Genomic DNA, 21,734 nt, shown 5'->3' with positions numbered 1-21,734 from the left:
ATGATCTAGTACACCATGGGTTATTCAGCAGCTCTTGTGGAATTACACATCCCAGAATGCCCTGCTACCTTTTTTGCATGCTCTAAGTTCAGCCATGGGCTCTCCAGCTGTTGTGAAATTACAAGTCCCAGCATGCCTTGCCACAAGTTTTGCTATTAGGAAGTGCTTAAAACTGTGGCAGAGCATGCTGGGATGTGTAGTTCCACAGCAGCTATAGGACTATGTTAAATACCTCTTTAGTAGATTTTAAGCAAAAAATTCAGCAAAACTGAGGAAAAAAAAAAAAAGTACACAATCTAGAGTAAAAAGCCAAATGACAAGTCTATTGCGAGTGACCCACGCCATGCCCAACTATGGGAATCTGCCACTTTATACCCATTCCTTTGCTTAAAATACTAGTCCTTAGTGCCTTGTGTCGTAAGGAGCAAAATATGGAGGACATATTTCTATGTTCACGGAAAGCAAAAATTCTGCTTAACACACAAAATAAAATGAAAAAACAATGCTTCACAAAAATGCACGTAACACCAGAAGTAACTCTATATTGTAAAATCTGTGGAGCGCGAAGCAATATTTAGGTGAATCTAAAAATAAAGCAGAAAAAGTCAACCACGGCGCCACAGGACTAACCCATTGCCAATCTCCTGTGCACACAGTTTGGTACGTTACAGCAGATGCAGCGCCTTATATGGAGTTAGTAACATCTGACTGGTGTTTGAGCAGACTACACATCCTGCTTTCAGACCATGAGGGAGAATGTGCTAAAGATGTGAGGTGAACGCTTTACAAATGGAGAAATGACAGCAAGGAGAAAGGGCTCTCAGAAGTGGAGTCTTACTGGGCTGAACGCCTTCTTGGCTGCTCTCCGCAGGAAGTTCCCTTTCAGTCTCCACAGCGGTTTTCCCTTTCTGCCAGACTGCCAAGCAGTAAGTGCTGGCACCATTTGTGGCGGCCATTTCCAGAATGTTACTCAGCGTTTGACACAAGACTTCTTTCTGCTCATCTTCTATAGGAAACATAAAATCAATATTTTGACACAATGGACATTGCGGTAACAAAAGAGAAAAAGGTTCATGAAATTAAAGTGCCTACCGCTCCTGACAAAACGGTGGAGGCAGCCATTTTGTGAGCTGAACAGAATTAATGAGAAGGCAGCCAATCACTCTGGGCAACGTCCACACCTTTTAGAAAGCGAACACATTCCTTTATTTACTAGATAATAAAAGGCTTTACCTTGGCAATTCCTCCAGTTGCACTTGTCAGTAGTAAATAGTTGATTCTTTAGTAAAAAAGCCTGCAATAATACATATTAGCATTAACAAATCAATTCTGCTCTTTCTCACGATAAAATATTGCACAGATTTATATTATAATCATCATTTTTGACACAATCGTGCTGCCGACTGCCAGGTTCTCTTCTGAAGCTAGACAGGTTTCCCTCTAGAGACCATTCATGGCCAAACTGTGGCCCCTCCCAAGCTGTTGTGAAACTACAGCTCCCAGCATGCCTTGCCATAGTTTTGGCATTCCCTAATAGCCAAACCGTGGCAAGGCATGATGGGACTTGTAGTTTCACAACAGCTGGAGGGCCATAGTTTGACAATGCCTGGTCTAGACTATTGCTATTCGGCCACACAATGGTGCTTATTATCAGCCCTGAAGGTGACACAGGCGATGGGAAGACAATGCAGAATTCTAGGGAAATAAAGAGCCCGATACAGACTCGCTCGTAAAGCTGCCTAGTGAGCGTTTAAGCGTCACCCGTGGCCCCACCGAGTGTTCCCCTGCTCCGGCCCGGTGTCCACCCCAGCCCACCCCCTCTGGAGCGACCACCTCTGCGAGTGAAACTCGCTGAATACCGAATTCGGCCCATCTGATCAACTCTGAATTACCCCCAAAGTTTCTCTAGCTTGTTTGAATAATATTATAATTAGTCATTTGCAGGCAGTGTTACGTAATATCACAAGGACATACTCACTCGCCCATCACATGGTCACCAGTATATTGTAGGACATTGGTTCTTACGGCAACTTTCCATCACAGACACATCTGCCTTTATATTAACGCTTTGAGTGCCAATATCTGTGAGAGATGCACAAAATATATGCAAAAAAATGCCAGCATCGCTCACATTTGATATATAAATTCAAATTTAAAAATGGTGTGAAAATTGACAAAGAAACTTTGTTATTCATCATAACCTGTAATGTTTGCCCTATATAGGAAATATCATCTTTTTTTAACACATGTGGGAAATTTAATAGGACGAGAGATTCAGAAAGTGAGAGATTTGGTAAGAAAAAGCGGCAATCATTTAATTTGATTCTGAATTGTGAATTATAATAAATTATAAAATATATATTTTTTTTAATGGAGACTTCTTCCCAAATCTCGCACTTTCTGAATCTCTCATCCTATTAACACCCCCCCTAATGTTTAAAAAAGGATATTTCCTATACAAGGCAAACATTACAGGTCATTGTGATGAATAACAAAGTTTGCTTGCCAATTTTTGCCAAATTCACTTGGCACAGAAAGGGTTAAAAGATCTGATCATACACACTAACTCCACCAAAATCAAGAGCGTGACTCGTGATTTGGTCACTGCTCCAAGCTGGGTCAGACTCCATTCCCACTGAGGGGCCTACCTGGGTTCTTCCCAGGTCAGCATCGTTAACACTGCACACGGATGCAGTCTTGCACTCCCATCTTTTGACACTGGGGCGTGACCTGGGTCCTGTTAGGTCACCCTGCCTCGTTGATGCTGGAGGCTAGCACAACTCTCTAGCTGCTGGGCTGCCCCCATCCACTAAACCTCCCAATTAGTGATTTATCCTGATGTGACCCCAATATTATTATTTTGTTTAGCTTACCTAGCATCAGTCACCAGCAAAAAAAAAAAAAAAAAAAAATTCATGGCAGGCAGCCCTGTTTTTGCTTAAAATGAGAGCTGTTTTTTTGGGAACTGTTTCGCCTACATGTTCCAGACCATTTTCGGCGCGGTTCAGGGTGGCTGCGCGAGGTCACACACAGCCGCTGTAAGTGGCAAAACGTCAGCCCTGCATCTGCCTTGGCAGCATGAGGCAGGCAGGCGGTTACCGTTATGGTGCCCATACACTTGTGAGATATGGCATGCGATTGCGACAAATAGCCTGTCATCGCATGTGTGACCCGACGCAACGCGTGGGCCCACCGGTCTAATGTCATGTTGACAGATATTATGTGCTGCACATAATATTTAATAGAATTGCATGTGTGATCGCATGTGGTTTTTAATCTCACGCGAACGCTTGCAATGCAAACAGCGGGCGACAGGAGGGTTCGTGGCGTGCGGCAGGAGGGCTGTTTTTCATGTATTTTGCCTTCATTATGACATGCCACAGCTGGAAGTCGTTTTCAACCTACCTGTACAGGTGCAATCACAGCACAAGGGCCGCCCTCAAACTGCTCCAAAGCTGTCGGTTCTGAGCCACTGAAGACAAAGCCTAAGTATAAAACATAAGGGAAACTCAGCCAACAACTTCTCTACCTAAAAATAAAGTGCAACACAATCTCTAGAGACATGGGTTTTTTTTTTACATTTAGGATAAATTTAAAAAAGGCGGTGAGCCCGTCACCATGAGACATCAGTAGCACAAACAGGCTATACAGGACGCGGTACTCTGTCAGTAGGTGTTACAGCATTAACATGTGCCTGCTTGTCACAGCTCCACCAGCACCACCACAAGCAGAGTACACTACTATTAATGTCATTTCACATTGTGCCCCGTTCTTTCTTGATGAGTTACTGCACAAACGTCTCATGAAGAAATATGTCAATAGTGACATTAACAGTAGTGTACGATGCTGATGCACGCATTGCGGACAGTTAGATGTAGGTGTATCTTACTAGTAATTGGGGGGAAATTGATCAAAGCTTGTAGAGTGATAGCTGATTGGTTGGTACTTTATATCGCTAAAGGCTCATACACATGGGGCCGTGTGTATGAGACTTGTGTGCAAAGCGATCTAGGCCAGCTAGATCGCCCATACACACGTACCGATTTGTGTATGGGCGATCTGTGCTAACCAATGTTCTCTGGTGAGAACACTGGTGATTTCACTACATGTAGTCAAGATCTAGTCAGGCAATGGTGACGTGCGGGACAACGCATCACAGTCACTCAGGGGCATACACACGGAGCTTCATTTCTAAGCGTAGAAATAAGATGCACTATTGCAAGATACATATTTAATTAGGGCATGGCTTTGTGGGGGAAGGAGTGAGGCCACATAATAGTACCATTTCACATTACACCACACACTGTAATGCCCAATACACATTATGCCACACACCATTATGCCCAGTACACATTATGCCACACACCATTATGCCCAACATATATTATACCACATAAATGCTGCTTACCTACACGCTTATTGCAAGGGGTTATATCAGGCATTCCAAACCACGGTCCTCCTGGCACACCAACAGTGCAGGTTTTAGGGATATCCAGGCTTCAGCATAGATGGTTTAAGCAGAATCCCTCAGATACTAATTAAGTCACCTGTGCTCAAGCCTGGATATCACTAAAACCTGCACTGTTGGTGTGCCTTGAGGACCGTGGTTGGGAATGCCGGGGTTATATGCTCGTTGCAGGGGTTACATGCTGGTTGCCACGGGAGAAGTGGGTTGCATGCTGTTTGCACAGGGGGCGTTTCATTGTGCTCGTTGCTGAGGGGGCATTTTGGTTGCCATGGGGACATTTTGTGCTCGTTGTCCAGGGGGCTGGAAAGCTGACACGCCGCTCAGCAGAGTAGGTGAGCGGGCTGTCTGCATGGCAGGGGACAAGATGCGGCTGGAATAGCTGACACGCTGCTCTGAGTTCGGCAGCATGTCAGCTCTTGCACCCAAATCCAGTCCCCCCGCCGTGCTGACAGCCGGCTCACCTCTTTTGCTGAAAAAAAAGCTGTTCCCATCCCACTCATCAGCGGACTGGACTTACATAGCGTGGCGCGGGGGAAGGGCACACAGTGAAACCTGCTCAAAGGGTAGGGTGCGCGGCTTTAGAAGTAACAAGGCTAGAGGGAACACTAGTGATTGGCTGCCAAATGGCCACAGCACAATGATTGGGTTCTGGTAGCTGCTGCAGTGATTGGCTCAAGAGTCCACGGTGACAAATTTAGAGTAAAATACCCTTTTGTGTAATGTACATTCATTTCACTTCCAAATCTATTTGGGCCCCATAGTTAGCAACACAAGGAAACATTTGGCAAAGTTCAACTTGTGCTATTGCCACATCTTAGGATTTTGTAGTTCACAACCAATAACTATCAGGTAAATAGTCTTTTTGCATAACAGTACATTACTACAGTAGTACACAGCGGTCCGTCTCGGCTACCTGTGAATGGCGTGTACAATGAATACATGCTTACCTTGTGTCCACCGGCTGAAGATAGAATCCACAAGGCCTTTGCCATTTTTTTCTCCCCATACCAAATTCACCAGCTCTTTATTAGAGTCTGACATCCTCAATCCTGGAACTTTCTTCCCTGTACAAGTTAAGATGCGGTATACGTCTCTCGCCCCTCAACATGAAATCAATGGACGTGTGCCCAAGCAAGAGCAGAAATTCAGATGAGTTCCTGGAGACGAAAGGACAAGATGAAAAAATGGGTGAAAAAGAAAGATCGTTCCATGTGTAGGTATGATCCCTGATGTTGCCTTGTCCTGGTACCGGCATTTCCCTCATGCTGCACCACACAAACCTCCACTCACCGCCGGACCTCCGCACCTCACCGCTGCACAGTCATCCCTGCTGCTGGCAGACAGAGACAAAAGCCAGCGGCAGGCAGGAGACTTGAAATTAATAGGGTGGCTGCTGATTTGCTGAGTAACCATTGTCAGCCAATCAGCAGCCGCCCTATTCATTTGAAATCTTCTGCCTAGTGCCCACTGCTGGCCTCTCTGTCTCCATCTGCCAGTGGCAGGGGGGTGACTGCGGAGGAGGTGCAACGGCGGGGTGCTGAGGTGTGACATCAGAGCAAATCCTGAACACCCCTGATCATGACCACCAAGAACTCATCGTTCAGGGTGGTCATGATCAGGGGTGTTCAGGATTTGCTCTGACGCCACACCTCAGCACCCCGCCGTTGCACCTCCTCCGCAAACCCTCTGATTGTTTACTCAGTCATTCTACGTGTGGCCATGATCAGGAGTGCTTTGGATTGCACATGTTACTTTTTTTTTTGGGGGGGGGGGGGGGGGGCGGACACTGCATGGGTTTTCAAAAGGTGGCGGGTGCTAGAGTGAACACTACAGGCTTATCAGCCTACAGCAGGCTTGGGCAAACTGTGGCCCTCCAGCTGTTGTGAAACTACATATCCCAGCATGCCTTGCCATTACCTAACAGCAAACCTGTGGCAAGGCATGAGGGGGATTTGTAGTTCCACAACAGCTGGAGGGCCATAGTTTGGACATGCCTGGCTTACAGTCTCTGTTAACTGATCCCTATTTTTACACTCATACTTCTGCATTTACTATCCAATGTCCGTAGCATATGGGTCACTTTATGCTGGACACTTCGTTTGCCTTCCTGCGCAGTACTCCTACAGACCAGCCAGAACCCTGCTACCCTATAAGTGGCAACATTTACATGGATGTAGGTGATGTTTCATCATGACCTCCAGCTTCTGTATCCTTGAATACTTGCATATAGTCACAGCTTAAACAATTATTAAACTCACTATTCTTAGCTGACAGTACGCCTAGTACACTGAAAATAATGCATGCAATATTCTGTATTAGTAAAGTACACACACTGGTGGTAAAACAGACAAATCATGATGAAACATATTACTGCCGTTTAAATCTAAAGCCCGCCTTCAGCATATGCTACTGCCAAACAATCACAGGACATATTTTTTACAATGAAGGTGCAGGTGGCTCTTGACAGTGGCAGGCAGGGGCAGGTGTCACCCACTGTCCATGTACAACGATCAGTAGGACCCATTGGCCACATAGTAGTGGCAGTCAGCGCCCATTTGTTTGCCATCAGGGGTACGTGGCGCCCATTGGACGGTCATCTGGTGCAGGCCACTGTAAATGAGCTGGCGGCGGTCTGTGCACTTACACCTGACTGCTGTATGACATCAGATAATTAGGGGAGTGAGGCGGGTCCCGGACACACCGAGGATACCGCACACCGATGTATAAAATCCCTGGCGCCAAGCATATCCTCCGCCCCGGTTCGGCTTCCACCCACCCCCAGCTGCACTGTCACTGCCCAGCACTCACCCGGTGTTGTGATCTCTGCAGCACACTGACTCAGGTGGAACCGGAAGAGGAAGTAGCCGGGAGGGGGCGGGACCGTCACTATGGTTATCGGGTAGTGTAGCTATATAATGTCTCTCTCTATGCGCCGAGGAATGGCCATCGTTGCCTTTGTCATCGATGGCAAAAGTGCAAATGGCAATCGATGGTGTATAAGTATGCAATGGATGATCGTCGATGTTTTTACATATCGATAGTCATCCATTTGCTTTGAAAGATTGGCCTGTGGGCAAATCAAAATACGGAGGCGGGGCTTCGCGGGTGTTGGGGGCGAAGCTATGCTCGGTGTCCCGGCCCAGAACCGAAACTATTCAGTTAAGCATGACATCGATGGTGGGAAACCATCTGGTTCTCCCCCATCGATGTCAAAAGTATTCGACATTGGCTATAAACCATCAATGATTTCTAATCATCGATAGTCGATGGCCATCTCTCTACGAAGCATGCCATTATTATTATATGGTGTGTACATATAATACCAGGCTAGTACTGCGTGCTGTGCACTTGGAACTCCATACATACTGTATACTGTATGTACTAACGTGCTGCTGTTATATATCCCCGCCATTTCTATCGCTGCCCCCCCGTGGGGAATGATACACTTGACAGAGATGCATTAGGAAACAGGACATGATGATGTTCCCCTTGTAAAACACAGTACCCCTGGCGTTATATTGAGCATACCTCCCAACTTTGGTCGCTTCATCTAGGGTGGGGATGGCCTCGACCATCGATGAATCAAAATCATTGGTGGTTTATGTTCGATGAAGAATAGTTTTGCCATTCATCGGGTAGAACCAAATGGTCACCCCCACACATTAATGACACAGCATATCCCAAAAGTTTTATGTTTTTTTTAATTCTCCCTAAGGTACAGGGAAACACAGCGGCGTAGCTTTGTTTGGGGCGCCCCCCCGCCGTTAATGGGGGGGCGCCCCCTCCCCGCCCGTCCGTCCGGCCGCCCCCTCCCCCCATTGCCGCATGCTTACCTGTCCACGCGTCCCGACTCCCCTCCTGGCTTCAATAAATTCTATGCAGACGGACAACGATAAAATGGCCGCCCCCATACCGCAGACAGTTTCAGAGAATAGTCTGCTTTATGGGGCGGCCATTTTATCGTGGTCCGTCTCCATAGCATTGATTGAAGCCAGGAGGGGAGCCGGGACGCGCGGACAGGTAAGCATGTGGGGGATGGGGGGCGGGGGGATTACTATAGCACCGCAGCCCCCCCGGCACCCCCATATGCACAGCGCCCCCCCCTGCGACCGTGGGGGCTGCTGTGCTATAGTTACGCCACTGGGGAAACAGAGCATAGCTCTGTGCCCTGACGGGTTGGGATCATTTGGTCTACAGCATGATGGTTGACAGTCATTAGGTCGACACCATTAGGTCGACATGGGAAAAGGTCGACATGGGAAAAGGTCGAAAGGTCATTAGTTCGACATTAGTTCGACATGTCGTTAGTTCAACAGGTCATTAGTTCTAGGTTGACTATGAAAAGGTCGACGTGGGGGTTTTCACTGTTTTTTAACTGAATGTCAACACAGTCGACATGGACACAGTTTAAAGTGCACCTCATCCCCTCGCATCGCTCGCTGCGCTCGCAATGTGTCAGGCACGGTGCCTCGCTACGCTCGCCACACTATTTTATTCCCCCACTACACCCTAGTGGATGTAAGGGCATGAAATACCGCCTGTCGGCACACGTCGGCTCAAAAAACTGTGAAAAACCCCACGTCGACCTTTTGACTGTCGACCTAGACATTGTCGAACTAATGACCTGTCGAACTAACAACGTGTCAAACTAATAACCTGTCGACCTAGAACCATGTCGACCATTCATATGGTGACCAAGAACCATGTCGACCTTTTCCCATGTCGACCTAATGTTGTCGACCTAATGACTGTCTACCATCATGCTGTAGACCAAATGACCACATCCCGCCAATCATTTATGTAATAAATGTTCTACAGATTCCACGGACATTTGATAATATACTGTACATGAATGAAGCTCTAAAAACTTCCTTTTTATATCATTACTTTCTATAACTCACTCTGCACTGGCAGCGGTGAGATGTATCAATCTGATACAAAGTTACAAGCCAGAAACGCAGCTGGAGGAGTTTTGACCCCGCAAGGATTCCGTAGCAGCTGGGAGCCACGCTGCCAGTAGCATAGTACTGCACATGGTGATGCAGGAAGTGCCCTGAGCTCAGCTGGAGTTGGGGCTACTGGAGGGTTTGATCTGTCTGTGTGCTGTCAGCTATGGGAGGACAAACTAAGAAGAGGAGCAGCAAGTCTAGTAAGAGGAGGCAGAGAGTGAGGACTGGAGGTGGGTGCCTGATTCTTATCCTGTATCAACTCTGCTATATATTGTAATATACTGTATGTACATCATAGCTGTATAAGTAATAGGGTAGTCTCAAGCATTTCTGGATGCTGCAATGTGGGAGATGTGGTGCCATAGGAATTGCTAATGTAGTTAGTGGTCATTCTATATTGCTAATCTGTTACAGCTGGTTAAATTTACAGTAGCAAAGTTTAGTGGGATATTAATTCTACAAAAGAGATAGTTATGTTGTCCATACAACCAGTTAGCTTCTTGATATCATTTATTCGACTATAAAATGACCCAAGCTGGGTTGCTATGGTGAACTTCACTTTATCTCTCTACAAGATTTGATAGGTTTAGTGTATTTTATGTTACTTGGAGTAGTTTATGTGTACATAATGTGTCTGAAGATATTAGTGATGTACTTTTAAAGTTTTTCAGATGACTCGTCCTGCAAATAAGTGTAATACTGTAAATAAATAGTCAATAAGCTGTATAAGTTATGTGTTTTCCAAGTGAGGATGTTCCTAATACATGTTGGCATAATACCTATTTATATCTGGTGCAGCATTGTTTGTTGTAAAGCTGGGTACACACTATATACCAGGCGTAAGTAACCTGTGGCTTCGCCAGCTGTTGTGAAATCACAAGTCCCAGCATGCCTTGCCACTGTGTTTTAGAGAGTGCTAAAACTGTGGCACGGCATGCTGGGACTTGTAGTTTCACAACAGCTGGAGAGTCACAGGTTACCTACGCCTGCACTGTACGATTCGCTCGACCACAACTTTCCCCCAGTGCCCTGCCGTGCATGCGAATAGTTAGCTGCCACCATGCCAGAGACAGGCTGGACTGTCTCAGGGCATCACTACTTAAAGACAGTCACTTTTTTTATATCATGTTTGTTCATTATTTACATATGCCCATTTTTTTTTCACACACTCTCTACCTCTGAACACCTAGTAGGGACCTTCATACTTATAACTATCACTATTCTTCATTGTGATGCCCCGGGGGGGGGGGTCTTTGGCTGGATCATGTTTTGGGGTTCCCTGCACGCCAGATGGTGACCCCATAGTGTTAGGGACCTGCTCGACAAGAGGTGACCTGGACAATTGGTTGGCAGGCCAATGATATACTAACAGCCTCTTATTATATATTGTAATGTAATGATTGCATAGTGCATTTGCAGCCTCTTTCTCTGTGTATACTGATGTGAATGTTCAAATATTCTCTGTAAAGGGCTGTGGAATATGTGTGCCCTATATAAGAAACTGTTAATAAATAATTAAATCTATCTATCTATCATCCGTCATTGTTACCAATCTACAGAGATAGCGGTAAGTTGAGGAACAATTAAAAATTGTGCCCACCATGAGCAGCAGATTTTTATTACAATGCATATTGAATGTGTTTGTCCTTTTTCAGCTTCCGATGCTGTTTAATCACATGTATTTTGAAAGGTTTTCTTTATTGTTCCCTAGTACACGATCTGTCCGGTTTGTCTGCAGAGGAACGGATGAAAGTCAAGATGCAGAACAAAGCAAGGAAGAAAACCACAGAAAAGTATAGTGTTCATCAACTATTAGAAAAGGTAATATGTCAGCCAGCCACTGACCCGGCTCCGGTTGATACAGCATCTCGATGGACAGTAATTAGGTCTACCCCAAAGGTTAACATGCAATTGGTAGACGGGGTCAATATGTCGACATGAAAAAGGTATACGCATTAGGTTGACATGAAATTTTCAGACTTGTTCTTACATCACCATCCATGTCAGCATAGAGGGACCACATATGGCAAGCCACGTGTGGTTACACTAAACCTCATGTCAACCTTTTTAATGTGTTGACATTTTGACGCTGTCGACCTATTGCATGTTGAAATTTTTGGTCGACTGGCTATCTAATAATCCACACCCCACTGACCAATCTGCTTTGCACCTTGTGGGACACAGTGCCTTATTCTAGTTCAATCTTTCTAACAAAATCCTTCTTAGATGGACAAAACCATGTGCACTGCAGGTGGGGCAGCTGTAAAATGTGCAGAGAGAGTTAGATTTGGGAGAGTTATTTTGTTTCTGTGCAGGGTAAATACTGGCTGCTTTAATTTTACACTGCAATATAGATCTCACTTTGAAGTAAAACCCCACCCAAATCTAATTCTCTCTGCACAAGTCACATCTGCCCCACCTGTAGTGCACATGGTTTTGTCCATCTAAGAAGGATTTTGTCAGAAAGAGTGAACTAGAATAAGGCCCAAGGTCCCAGGTCCATGTGTGTCTCTATAGTACCTCTTGGTGTATTGTGGAGGGTGGTCCTTTGCACTATAATCTTGGTTATGTGTTTTTTATTCCACTTTCTGGCTTTAGCGGCTGGGAGAGCAAGTTTTTATTTACTTCTTTGGGGTAGCTGTATGAAGCAGTGATAAGGGAGGAGAAGTGAGCCAGAGGAGAAGTGGCCCATGGCAACCAATCAGATGCTCTGTGTAATTTTATATTATGCAAATTAAAGATGTTACTTCAGTGCTGATTGGTTGCCATGGGCCTCTTCTCCCTTATCACTGCTTCATACATCTACCCCTTTATCCTGTAATAACTGGTGGCCCAACATCACCTTTTTGCTTGTCAACATTATTTTCTATAGCTAATATTTTGTATGCTGGGCTAGGTGAAGAAGTTTAGTATTTATGCAGTACTTTGCGTTGCTAATACCTCTGCACCCAAGATGCATGGTTTTGTTGTTACTACAGTATGTATCGCGCTGATAGGTTCAGCTACTGTTGGGCCCTTTCTTGTATGTTCATTCTGCCATATTTTTTTTTCCACAAACTTTTCTTTATTGAAACATTATATAATATAGCAAATACAAATATGTTGTATACAGTGACCTATTATTTAATAAAGTAATGTATCTTAACATATGTTTATACCTGTATGATGATGTTTGTTAGAGAAATAAACCCAAAAGTGGAGTACAAACATAATGGGTAATAAAAGGTTCTACCATGTTTTAATGTATACATTACTGTTTTGCTTTATTCATCTATCACTCATTGCTTCAATAAAAGTATTTGTTTTTTTAAATTACTTGTTTAGTGCCAACAGTTTCCATTGTGCTTTATAATTGGTAATAAAACAAGATTGAATACAGGTAAGAGGGCCCTGTTTGAAAGCAGACACTCTTTATAAACACATTATTTAGACACCAGAGATGTCTTTAAACAATTTATTTTCCTATTAACACCAAATACCCCAAGTAAATTTGGCTTTTAAGTGTCTGTTCCACCACTAGGATCCTATTTGGGGAAATTTACTCCCCGTTTACGGCCGATCCATGGTACGACCCGTATTGGCCATAACAGGCCTGAAAATATGACCTGAGAATTCTGCAAATTTACTAAGCTGACAAATTCTCAAGATTCGCATTTTACGATGGTGAAGTAATTCGTATTTGGCTGCCAAGTTTCCCGGCAGCCAAATATGGACTAGGCTGAAGTCTACAGGGATCAGTGAGATCCACGCAGGCTTCTCAGTAAAAAAAAAAAAAAAACGCGTATAACCAGCCCCGGGCTCTTTGAGCCGGTCCTAGTGGCAGATATACAGGGGGAAGAATTTGTTTGGGTCCCCTGTATTTCTGAAACCAGCACAGGGCTCTCGGACTGGTCCTGGTTACAAAAATACGGGCTACAAAAAAAAATAGGGGTCCCCTCTATTTTTATAACAAGCACCAGGCTCCAACAGCCAGTGGTGTCATGCCACAGCTGGGGGGAACTTTTGAGACTAGTTCCCATGGCCAAAACATAACTACCATGGCTATTTAGCCCTGGCCTGGCCCAATAAAGGGGCCTCCCCTTCTGGGGCACCCATGGCCTGGTCTGAAGCCCGAAGACTGTCCCTGGCGCCCCTGGGTGGTGGGTGCCGGGCTAATGAAAGTTAAATATATTCTAATATAAAATAAGGTATTGGGTTTTAGAGAACTACAAGTCAGCATGTGGGGCATTAATGGGCTGGGACTTGTAGTCCCACTACAGAACCAATACCCAAAGAACTGGCCCACGCACATAATTTATAATTTTATTACCCCCTTAGTTTGTAAAAAAATGGCAAATCATAGTAAATAAGCCTAACTGCTGATCCCGGCTGTGTTTTCGACTGAATGGTGCATTCGTAACTCATTCGGTCTTAGTAAATTTCCCCCATCTTGTCAGGATCCAAAGGAATAGAGACCAGGCAGAGTGGAGGGCAGCCATGGGGTCCTCTCTACTCTCCGCTGCATCTGTAGTAGCGCACTGCTTGGCTGCGGCAGGAGGTTTCTAGCACTCTAGCCACTTGCATACTTTGCAGGAATATTGTCCCTGCTTTTAATATCAACAAAAAGGTTAATTTCCCTCTGTGGGGCAATAAATAATGCTGTGCACACAAGGTGCTATATAGTCAAAATTGGATAGAAATAATATAGTAAGTAAGTCAAAATTGCCCAGTTTTTAGGAGGCCTGTGATACTGATACACAGCCTGGCGACGTTGGAATGGCAAGGGAAAATATACTGATCGGGCAAGTCTGTAGAATGTATTTGGCCTAGGGACTACTAGCAAGATTGTCAAAATCACAAGTGCGGCTAGCCAAAATCGTAAACTCAAAATAGGATAGAAAGAGGATAGTCCGAATCGGCCATTCCGCTCCATGCTCCGTTGTGATCCACTCAATCTGTTGCTTAATTATCAGGCAGACAATTGCTATCTGTCTGTACGCACAGTCACCTGAGCCTTGCTGAGTGCAGGGCATCCGATCTCTCCATACTGTATCTGTCAGACCACTTTGGAAAGTTATTCTGTCCTTCAGGGCACAGGCCAAGCTGCACAGGATAACAATAACCCCCACTCCCCTTCCTGCGGGCCTGCATCACTGTATCACAGAATATAGGGGGGCATTACGATTCATTTGGATCCCTTTGCGTTTGCGCACAGTGATTGATGTGCATGTTCAGGGTCCCTGGGTGAATTTCCATAGTCACCAAGCCGTCCGCATGGAGCAATGTGGGGCTGTGGAGTCGGGTGTCGCCCATGAAAATGCTGGCATTTCTATGGGATAGCGGGCAGGACGCGGTGTGCCGTTGGTGGGAGGCTGACGTCAGCCGCCCGCTCTATCTTCGTCCCGGAAGCCCGCAATTATAAGTCAGTCTCCACTGACTTATGTTCGTGAGCCCTGAAGAAATCATTCGATAGGCACAAGCAAGGGAATGTGTCTTAGTGACACACACGCTTGCATGGTTGTGAGGTTGTGCTTTTCTGATTTACAGCTTAATGAACATTACAGCTGGACAGGTGCAAGGCAGCATGTGGGCCACAAGGATAGCACAGAGGTTTTGGAGACTCCCATGTAGTGCACGTTTTCACCCAGACTCGCTCTCGCTCTCTGTGTACATTAAAACAATGTTCATACATAGAGATAAATGTCTGCATTTATTAAACCCCTTTTAAGTTCTTATCTTCAACATCGTATCATCCCTCAACTTGATAATTGCGTTGTTTCCTCAGACGGAAGAGTATTTGGACAGCTGTAATTTGGAGATGGCCCAGCTGTTTTGTCAGAGAGCCCTGGATATGGATCCCAGCAACCTTGAGATCCTGGATATGATGGGGAACATCTGCATGGAGCTGGGGGATGCGGAGAAAGCAGAACAAATATCCTTTGAACATTTGGAGAAATGCAGTAGCAAAGTCTTTGTATTAAATGTAGTAATTTAATTAATGTCTAAAGTAAATGTAGCTCTAATTGGTTTTTGTTCTGTTGCTATTGGTAACCTGGACCAGTGACATGTTTCTGTAGCTTGATGGGTGAGGTCCAGATCGAGGCATTCGCAGATTGAGTCCGATTCAGACCATATTGCAGGGCTGTATAGCCTGAATTTTATCATATGGAGAACAGATGTATGTGGACGTATCTGTAATACCCATTTTACACTGCTGCGAAAACCTGGGTTTTTCCCTCATGGACCCAGGTCAGCGGCAGTGTAAAAGGTGTTAACCCGTGTCCCTTTGCACAGGACTTCTACCCAGGTTCTGACCAGGGTAGAACACGGGCAGGACCAGGGTAAATTGGTACGTCGGGTCATCCGACCTGGCTCCTCTTCACAGCAATGGGGGAAGCCCAACCTCCGGACTGCAGCGTCCTGCTGTCAATGTAGAGGTTGGCAGGGGCACACACTGTACTCTGCAGACAGCAGCGGAGGCCGGGAGGGGGTGAATGGATGCCTGTGTGCGGCATCCATTCATCTTGTGGATGGGGGCTGGAGGGTGCATGGGGGCTGGGGAAGCACAGTCCCTTACCTTGGTGTTGGGCTTGCCCCCAGTGTGACAAATGGTGGTCCCGGCACCTGGAGATGATGTCATCTCCAAGCGCCGCCCCCATTTACACTGTGGGTAGGCATCGCAGTGTAAACAATGCAAATCCCTGATCCGACCTGGCTTGGATCCGTGTTCCAAATACCGGTTCGGATTTGGGTGTAAAAGGGGTATACTGTAATTAAGAGGTTGTTAATGGTTCATTAAAAACTGGCTAGGGAGCCCTCTCCTCTCCATTTATTTTCCTTAATTCCTCAGTAGGTCCTGCTTAAAGCCGTGGAGCTCTGCCCCGACAAAGGGCACGCCAAATATATGTGCCTCGGACAGATTCATTGCAAGGGGGAAGCCTTGGGGTATTTTCAGAAAGGATTACAAATTATGATCGATGCTTATCAAAGTCAACCGCAAGTGGTAAGTACATGGTCACATATTGTATCACCTCCCATTGTACTCGCCACATGAGATTGGTGATGGTACATTATTTCCGTACGCACACAACCTCCTGCCTTCCAAATACAACATTGCAGCCTTAGCGGTATTATATTCACTTCATCTTATTATGTTTCCAATAACGCTCTCCGACATTTCGACAGCCATCAGTCTGCTGTGTCCCAATTATTTTCTTCATCTGTGAAACTTGTGTCATTTCGCTCACTTCCGAGATTTATTAATGAGAATGTTTTATAACGTCATTGTAATCCTCTATATGACCTATCTCTATATGAACTAACAATCAAAGAAACACAAAATTAGGGTATTTACATCCTTCTGCAGAGCAGCAAATATCCCAAGTTACTGTGTCTTTGCTGCAACGCAATGTAACTACAATGCACGATACATTACTGATTGGGATACGGTCATTTGGTCGACATGGAGGTAGGTCGACAGGTCATTAGGTCGACATGGGGTTTTTCACTGTTCTTTGTGCCGACAGGCGGTGTTTCATGCCCTACCATCCACTAGGGCGAGGTGTGAGAATAAAATAGTGTGCTGAGCGCAGCGAGGCACCGTGCCCGAAGCATGGCATGTGAAGTGGTGCACTTCAAACCGTGTCTATGTCGACAACTCCCATGTCGATCTTTTGACTGTCGACCTAGAGCAGGTTGACCATGACCCAGGTTGACCTTGAACCATGTCAACCTAATGCTTATCAACCAACATCCTGCAGACCAAATGATCCCAACCCATAATTGTATATTATGCAAATGATAGATGCTACTTCAGTGCTGATTGGTTGCCATGGGCCATTTCTCCTCCCTTTATCACTGCTTCATACATCTACTCATGGTGTCTAAATCTGTACACAGAGAGCTACAATGTAAACGCTGCAGCTTTGTTCCAATGCAAGTTCGGTTCTGCTCCGGGATACATTTACTAAAGCTTTACTAAATGATAGACTGAATCTGATTGGTTGCTATGGGCAACATCATCTCTTTATTTTTAGAAGCTTAAGTAAATGCAACCCTCAGTCACACACCATATACAAGTATCATACATCACATTACTCAGCACAGTCTCCGTGGGTGTCCTGGATGCTTTGCAACTATATAGAAAACTGGTCTCTAGACTGCACACTGACTGTAATGAGAGGCGCTACCTTATGGAACTGTTATAGTTACATGCAGAACAGGGGGGTTACAGGTGCACGATGCAATCATTACTGCTAACACATATATTCCACCTTATATTAAATTCAGAGGTTGTTAGCATTTATTTAGCCAAAGGATTTGAACCTGCCCACTAATGTTGATGTCACCTCTGTCGAGCAGGTCAGCCAACCCCCCCCCCCCCCCCAAGGGCATCACATACATAGCAGTGAGGTGTTACAGAGTGTAAGGCGTCATAGAATGTAGGGTAGGTAAAAGCAACTAATAGTTTTAGATTGCTTTGGCTGGTTTGGGGATGTCCTGCACCCCACACACAGGAACCCCATTGCGTATAGATCCCCATGGTGACCGCACAGAGACGCAGAATGAATTTGGGCACAGGGGGGTGTAGATTTTAGTGGGCTTTCCTGGGAGGTAACAAGGCTAGCTAGGCAGGCAGGGGTGTGTTGTTGTCAGTGCCTGCTTCAGATGCAGGAACTACCCCAGCTTAATGGTTGGTACAACTATTAATGGTGCACCAATGGTGTGTATAAAGACCCAATGAAATGTATTTCCACCGCCGCAATTTGGGATCTCATACTCAAAACAGATGTCATTAGTAGGAAATGCAGAAGTGTGTCTGGGGGAATACAGTAGTAGTAGGGGTCAGCAGCAGCTGCAGGCGTCCAGCAGCTCCTTACAACGTACAGATACAGCACCAATATAACAGAAGTGTGTCTGGGGGAATACAGTAGTAGTAGTAGTAGGGGTCCAGCAGCTCCTTACAACGTACAGATACAGCACCAATATAACAGAAGTGTATTAAAATGACGGCACAAACAAAGCAGCAATACCCAAATTGCTACACGTTTATGCGAATACAGACACCACAATCACAAAATCATTAGCGGCTAATCCGGTGACCTTGTGGATGGGTGCAAGGTTCAGGGCATCTGTTAGCATGGGGCAGGGTATAATCAAAGGGATATGGTCATTAGCTTTGACTTGCATTAGGTCAACCTGGCTAAGGCTCACCGTGTTATTAGGTCCACAGTCAAAAGCTCAACATGAGTTTTTCACATTTTTTTTTGTGCCGACAGGCGGTATTTCATGCCCTACCATTAACTACGGCATGGTGGGAGAATTAAACACTGTGCCCCGGAGTATGGCAAGTGCAGCAAGCCAAGCAAGGGGATGCGGTACACTGTGTCCATATTGAGATTCGTGACCAAAAAATTGTGAAAAACTCATGCCGACCTTGCCATTGCCGACGTAATGCATGTATTGACCTTCCAACTCTGTCGACCTTTGCCATGTCAACCCATTTTCATGCCGACCGTCAGTGGTCGACCCAATGACCCATACCGTTATAGAAAGGATGGGAACACAAGGGAAGTATGAGTTGCTCGTATGAGCTTACAATCTACAGACATCTGTGACATACAGGGGTGATTCAGTTTCATTTTTTTAGGTGACTGTAATTTTAAGCTTTATACTTCATTCCTGTATTTGGGATTTTGTTGATTTTGGGTTTTTCAGTCACATGGGGCAGATGTATTAAGCCTGGAGAAGAGATAAACTGGAGATAATGTGGAAGGAGGTAACGCACCAGCCAATCAGCTGTGTTTGATATATGACCATTGGGAGTTAATTGGCCGGTGCCTTATCTCTACTTTACCTCTTTGCCTGGCTTAATACATCTGGCCCATTGTGTGCAAATTTGGGGGAGACGTAGCGGTGAGATTCTGGAGCGTGATGCCAGATTGTCCGTATTACATGGAAAGTAATGGGTGTCTCTGGGTAGTCTGTAGGATTTTGTCACAAGCGCCATCTCTCCTACAAAATGAAAGGAAATGATTGATGCATCACTTTTAATGACACAATACATTGTTGGTATAGGGACTTTGTTGAAAGTGTAATCTTATTGTGCAAAAATAATCATTTCATCTCTCCCCTCTTTGCCAGCAGTCGGGGGCAGCCAGCTTCTCTGACGAAATGGTAGTCACTACAAAGGATATCTCAACAGCTTTCTGCTCCGTCGCTGAGATTTATCTCACAGATCTTTGGTAAATTAATTTTTTTTCCCCCTTATGAAGTGCAAGACATGACAATCACAAATTTTGCTTTTAGTTTTCTGTAATTCTCACTTTGGTGAAACAGCAGACTTTGAATTATATACCTTGTCTATCTCTATGTCAGGGAGATGTGACCTTGTCCGTGGTGCTGAATTCACAAATGATTGAAAGGGAAAAAAAAGTCTAGAGGTTCACAAGCCTTTGAATTGTTTTGTGGTTTAGTCTTGGTAACGCTTTTGTACGCATTTCATAAATCTTTACTTCCGTTTCAAAAATAGTTCTTTAATTTGCAAAAGGCGATATATAAAAAAAAAAAAATTAAATGTCAGATCTGCAAAGGTTCTTTCATTACCACTTGTGGGTTATTATTTAAGAAAAATGTGCTGGCCTAGTTCATTAAAACATGTACAGTTGGCTTTTTTCAAGACACACAGTGCTTTTTATTGTTCCTTTATATTTGCCTGGTGTGTTGATTTAAACCCCGTACACACTAGGCAATATTGTGTACAATGTCGCTCAGAAAGGGCTTTCTGAGGTATGTTGTTAGTACTATCGTCTAGTGTGTACACTCAATATTTTTAACGATGCGCTTTGTTAATGACCCCCTCCCTCATCCTGCATATTCAGGCGAGAGAGGTCCTCATTAATGACCGGAATGCTGCAGCATGGCTCCCCCACCGTTGTTCCTTGCCATCGCTCCCCCACCGTTGCTCCTTTACATTATCATCGCTCCCCCCCACTGTTGCTCCTTTACATGACCATCGCTCCCCCTGCCCTTGCTCCTTTGCATGACCATCGCGCCCCCCGCCGTTGCTCCTTTACATGGCCATCGCTCCTTTATGTGGCCATCGCTCCCCCCACCTTTTGCTCCTTTATGTGGCCATCGCTCCCCCACCATTGCTCCTTTACGTGGCCATCGCTCCCCCACCGTTGCTCCTTTACGTGGCCATCGCTCCCCCACCGTTGCTCCTTTACGTGGCCATCGCTCCCCCACCGTTGCTCCTTTACGTAGCCATTGCTCCCCCACCGTTGCTCCTTTACGTGGCCATCTCTCCCCCACCGTTGCTCCTTTATATGGCCATCGCTCCCCCACATTTGCTCCTTTAGATTATCATCGCTCCCCCACCGTTGGTCCTTTACATGTCCATCGCTCCCCCGCCGTTGCTCCTTTACATGACCATCGCTCCCCGCCATTGTTCCTTTACATGACCATCGCTCCCCCGCGCTGGTCCTTTACATGTCCATCGCTCCCCCGCCGTTGCTCCCTTAGCCGCTGGCATTGGTGAGTCGTCTAGTTTATAGGGGGCTTTAAGGGATGGATGTGTAACACGGGTATGGATCATAGGGTCCACTGTATAATCATCGACCACTAAAGGTTGACCTGGCTAAGGTCAACAGGGTCGGAAAGGTGGACACAAACAGTATGTTGACAATGGGAATGTCGATGGTAAAAAGGTCGTCATGAGTTTTTTTTTTGCTAATTAAATACCCTCCTAGATGTTAAATGCTTGATGGCTGTGATTTAACCAGAGCCTGTTACTATGGCATATATTACTGGGACAATAATATTTTATAATTAATAAATTTTCAGTCTCTTTATTGATTTTTTTTTTTTTTTCTTAAATTGGGGCCCATGCTAGGTTTTGTAAGTCAAACAAAACACATTTATAACTTCTATATAAACCTTGTCATTGCACATATTGAAGATCTTTATCTGTGTTAATATAACATGCAATTTCTTTTATATAATTAATCTGTGCGCAGTCAGCTCTGTCCATAATATATCTTTAGGCTTTAGCCTATATTGAGTCCTTATTGCAAACAAAACTAAACTAAATAAACAAATAAAACCAAAGCAAGCGGAGTGTGATACCCTCAGATTTAGGGGGGCATTGAATCTGGGATTCCCGGCCCTTTAAGCCAGCTACCCTCACTAAATTGACTGATCGTATTCAATGTACCGAGTGTCTGAAAGTCCTGAAATCATCAAAAGGAATGCGAATTGATAGAAACGGCTGTGAATTCGACAATTTACGTCTGTTTCTGATCAAACAGATCCCACTTTAAAAAAAAAGTTGTATCTGA

General features: G+C 45.1%; 2 protein-coding genes across 6 annotated transcripts in view; one reads left to right on the top strand and one right to left on the bottom strand.

The window, feature by feature from the left end:
- Positions 1-7,426, bottom strand: part of MINDY3 (MINDY lysine 48 deubiquitinase 3) — a 103,479-nt gene extending 96,053 nt beyond the window's left edge. The window contains exons 1-5 of one of the 2 annotated variants that reach the window (XM_083189388.1): positions 7,277-7,426; positions 5,416-5,625; positions 3,406-3,485; positions 1,234-1,294; positions 839-1,006 (exon numbers count right to left, since the gene is read on the bottom strand). In XM_083189388.1, the coding sequence (XP_083045514.1) occupies positions 839-1,006; positions 1,234-1,294; positions 3,406-3,485; positions 5,416-5,509 (403 nt within the window). In that variant the 5' untranslated portion in view covers positions 5,510-5,625; positions 7,277-7,426. Of the gene's footprint in view, positions 1-838; positions 1,007-1,233; positions 1,295-3,405; positions 3,486-5,415; positions 5,626-7,112; positions 7,256-7,276 lie in introns of those variants that run through there. The other variant, XM_083189389.1, reaches the window with a different exon arrangement.
- Positions 7,427-9,431: 2,005 nt separating this feature from the next.
- LOC146081265 (uncharacterized) overlaps positions 9,432-21,734 on the top strand; it is a 425,606-nt gene continuing 413,303 nt past the window's right edge. The window contains exons 1-5 of one of the 4 annotated variants that reach the window (XM_083189387.1): positions 9,432-9,647; positions 11,129-11,238; positions 15,182-15,328; positions 16,250-16,399; positions 19,540-19,640. In XM_083189387.1, coding sequence (XP_083045513.1) covers positions 9,581-9,647; positions 11,129-11,238; positions 15,182-15,328; positions 16,250-16,399; positions 19,540-19,640 — 575 coding nt within the window. In that variant the 5' untranslated portion in view covers positions 9,432-9,580. The remainder of the gene's footprint in view (positions 9,648-11,128; positions 11,239-15,181; positions 15,329-16,249; positions 16,400-19,539; positions 19,641-21,734) is intronic. The other 3 variants (XM_083189385.1, XM_083189386.1, XM_083189384.1) reach the window with 3 other exon arrangements.

The sequence above is a fragment of the Crinia signifera genome, chromosome 5 (genome assembly GCF_055691185.1).
Source record: "Crinia signifera chromosome 5, ASM5569118v1, whole genome shotgun sequence".
Lineage (NCBI taxonomy): Eukaryota > Metazoa > Chordata > Amphibia > Anura > Myobatrachidae > Crinia > Crinia signifera.
Note: the sequence above shows the minus strand (reverse complement) of the source record. Positions and strands in the feature narration are given on the sequence as shown.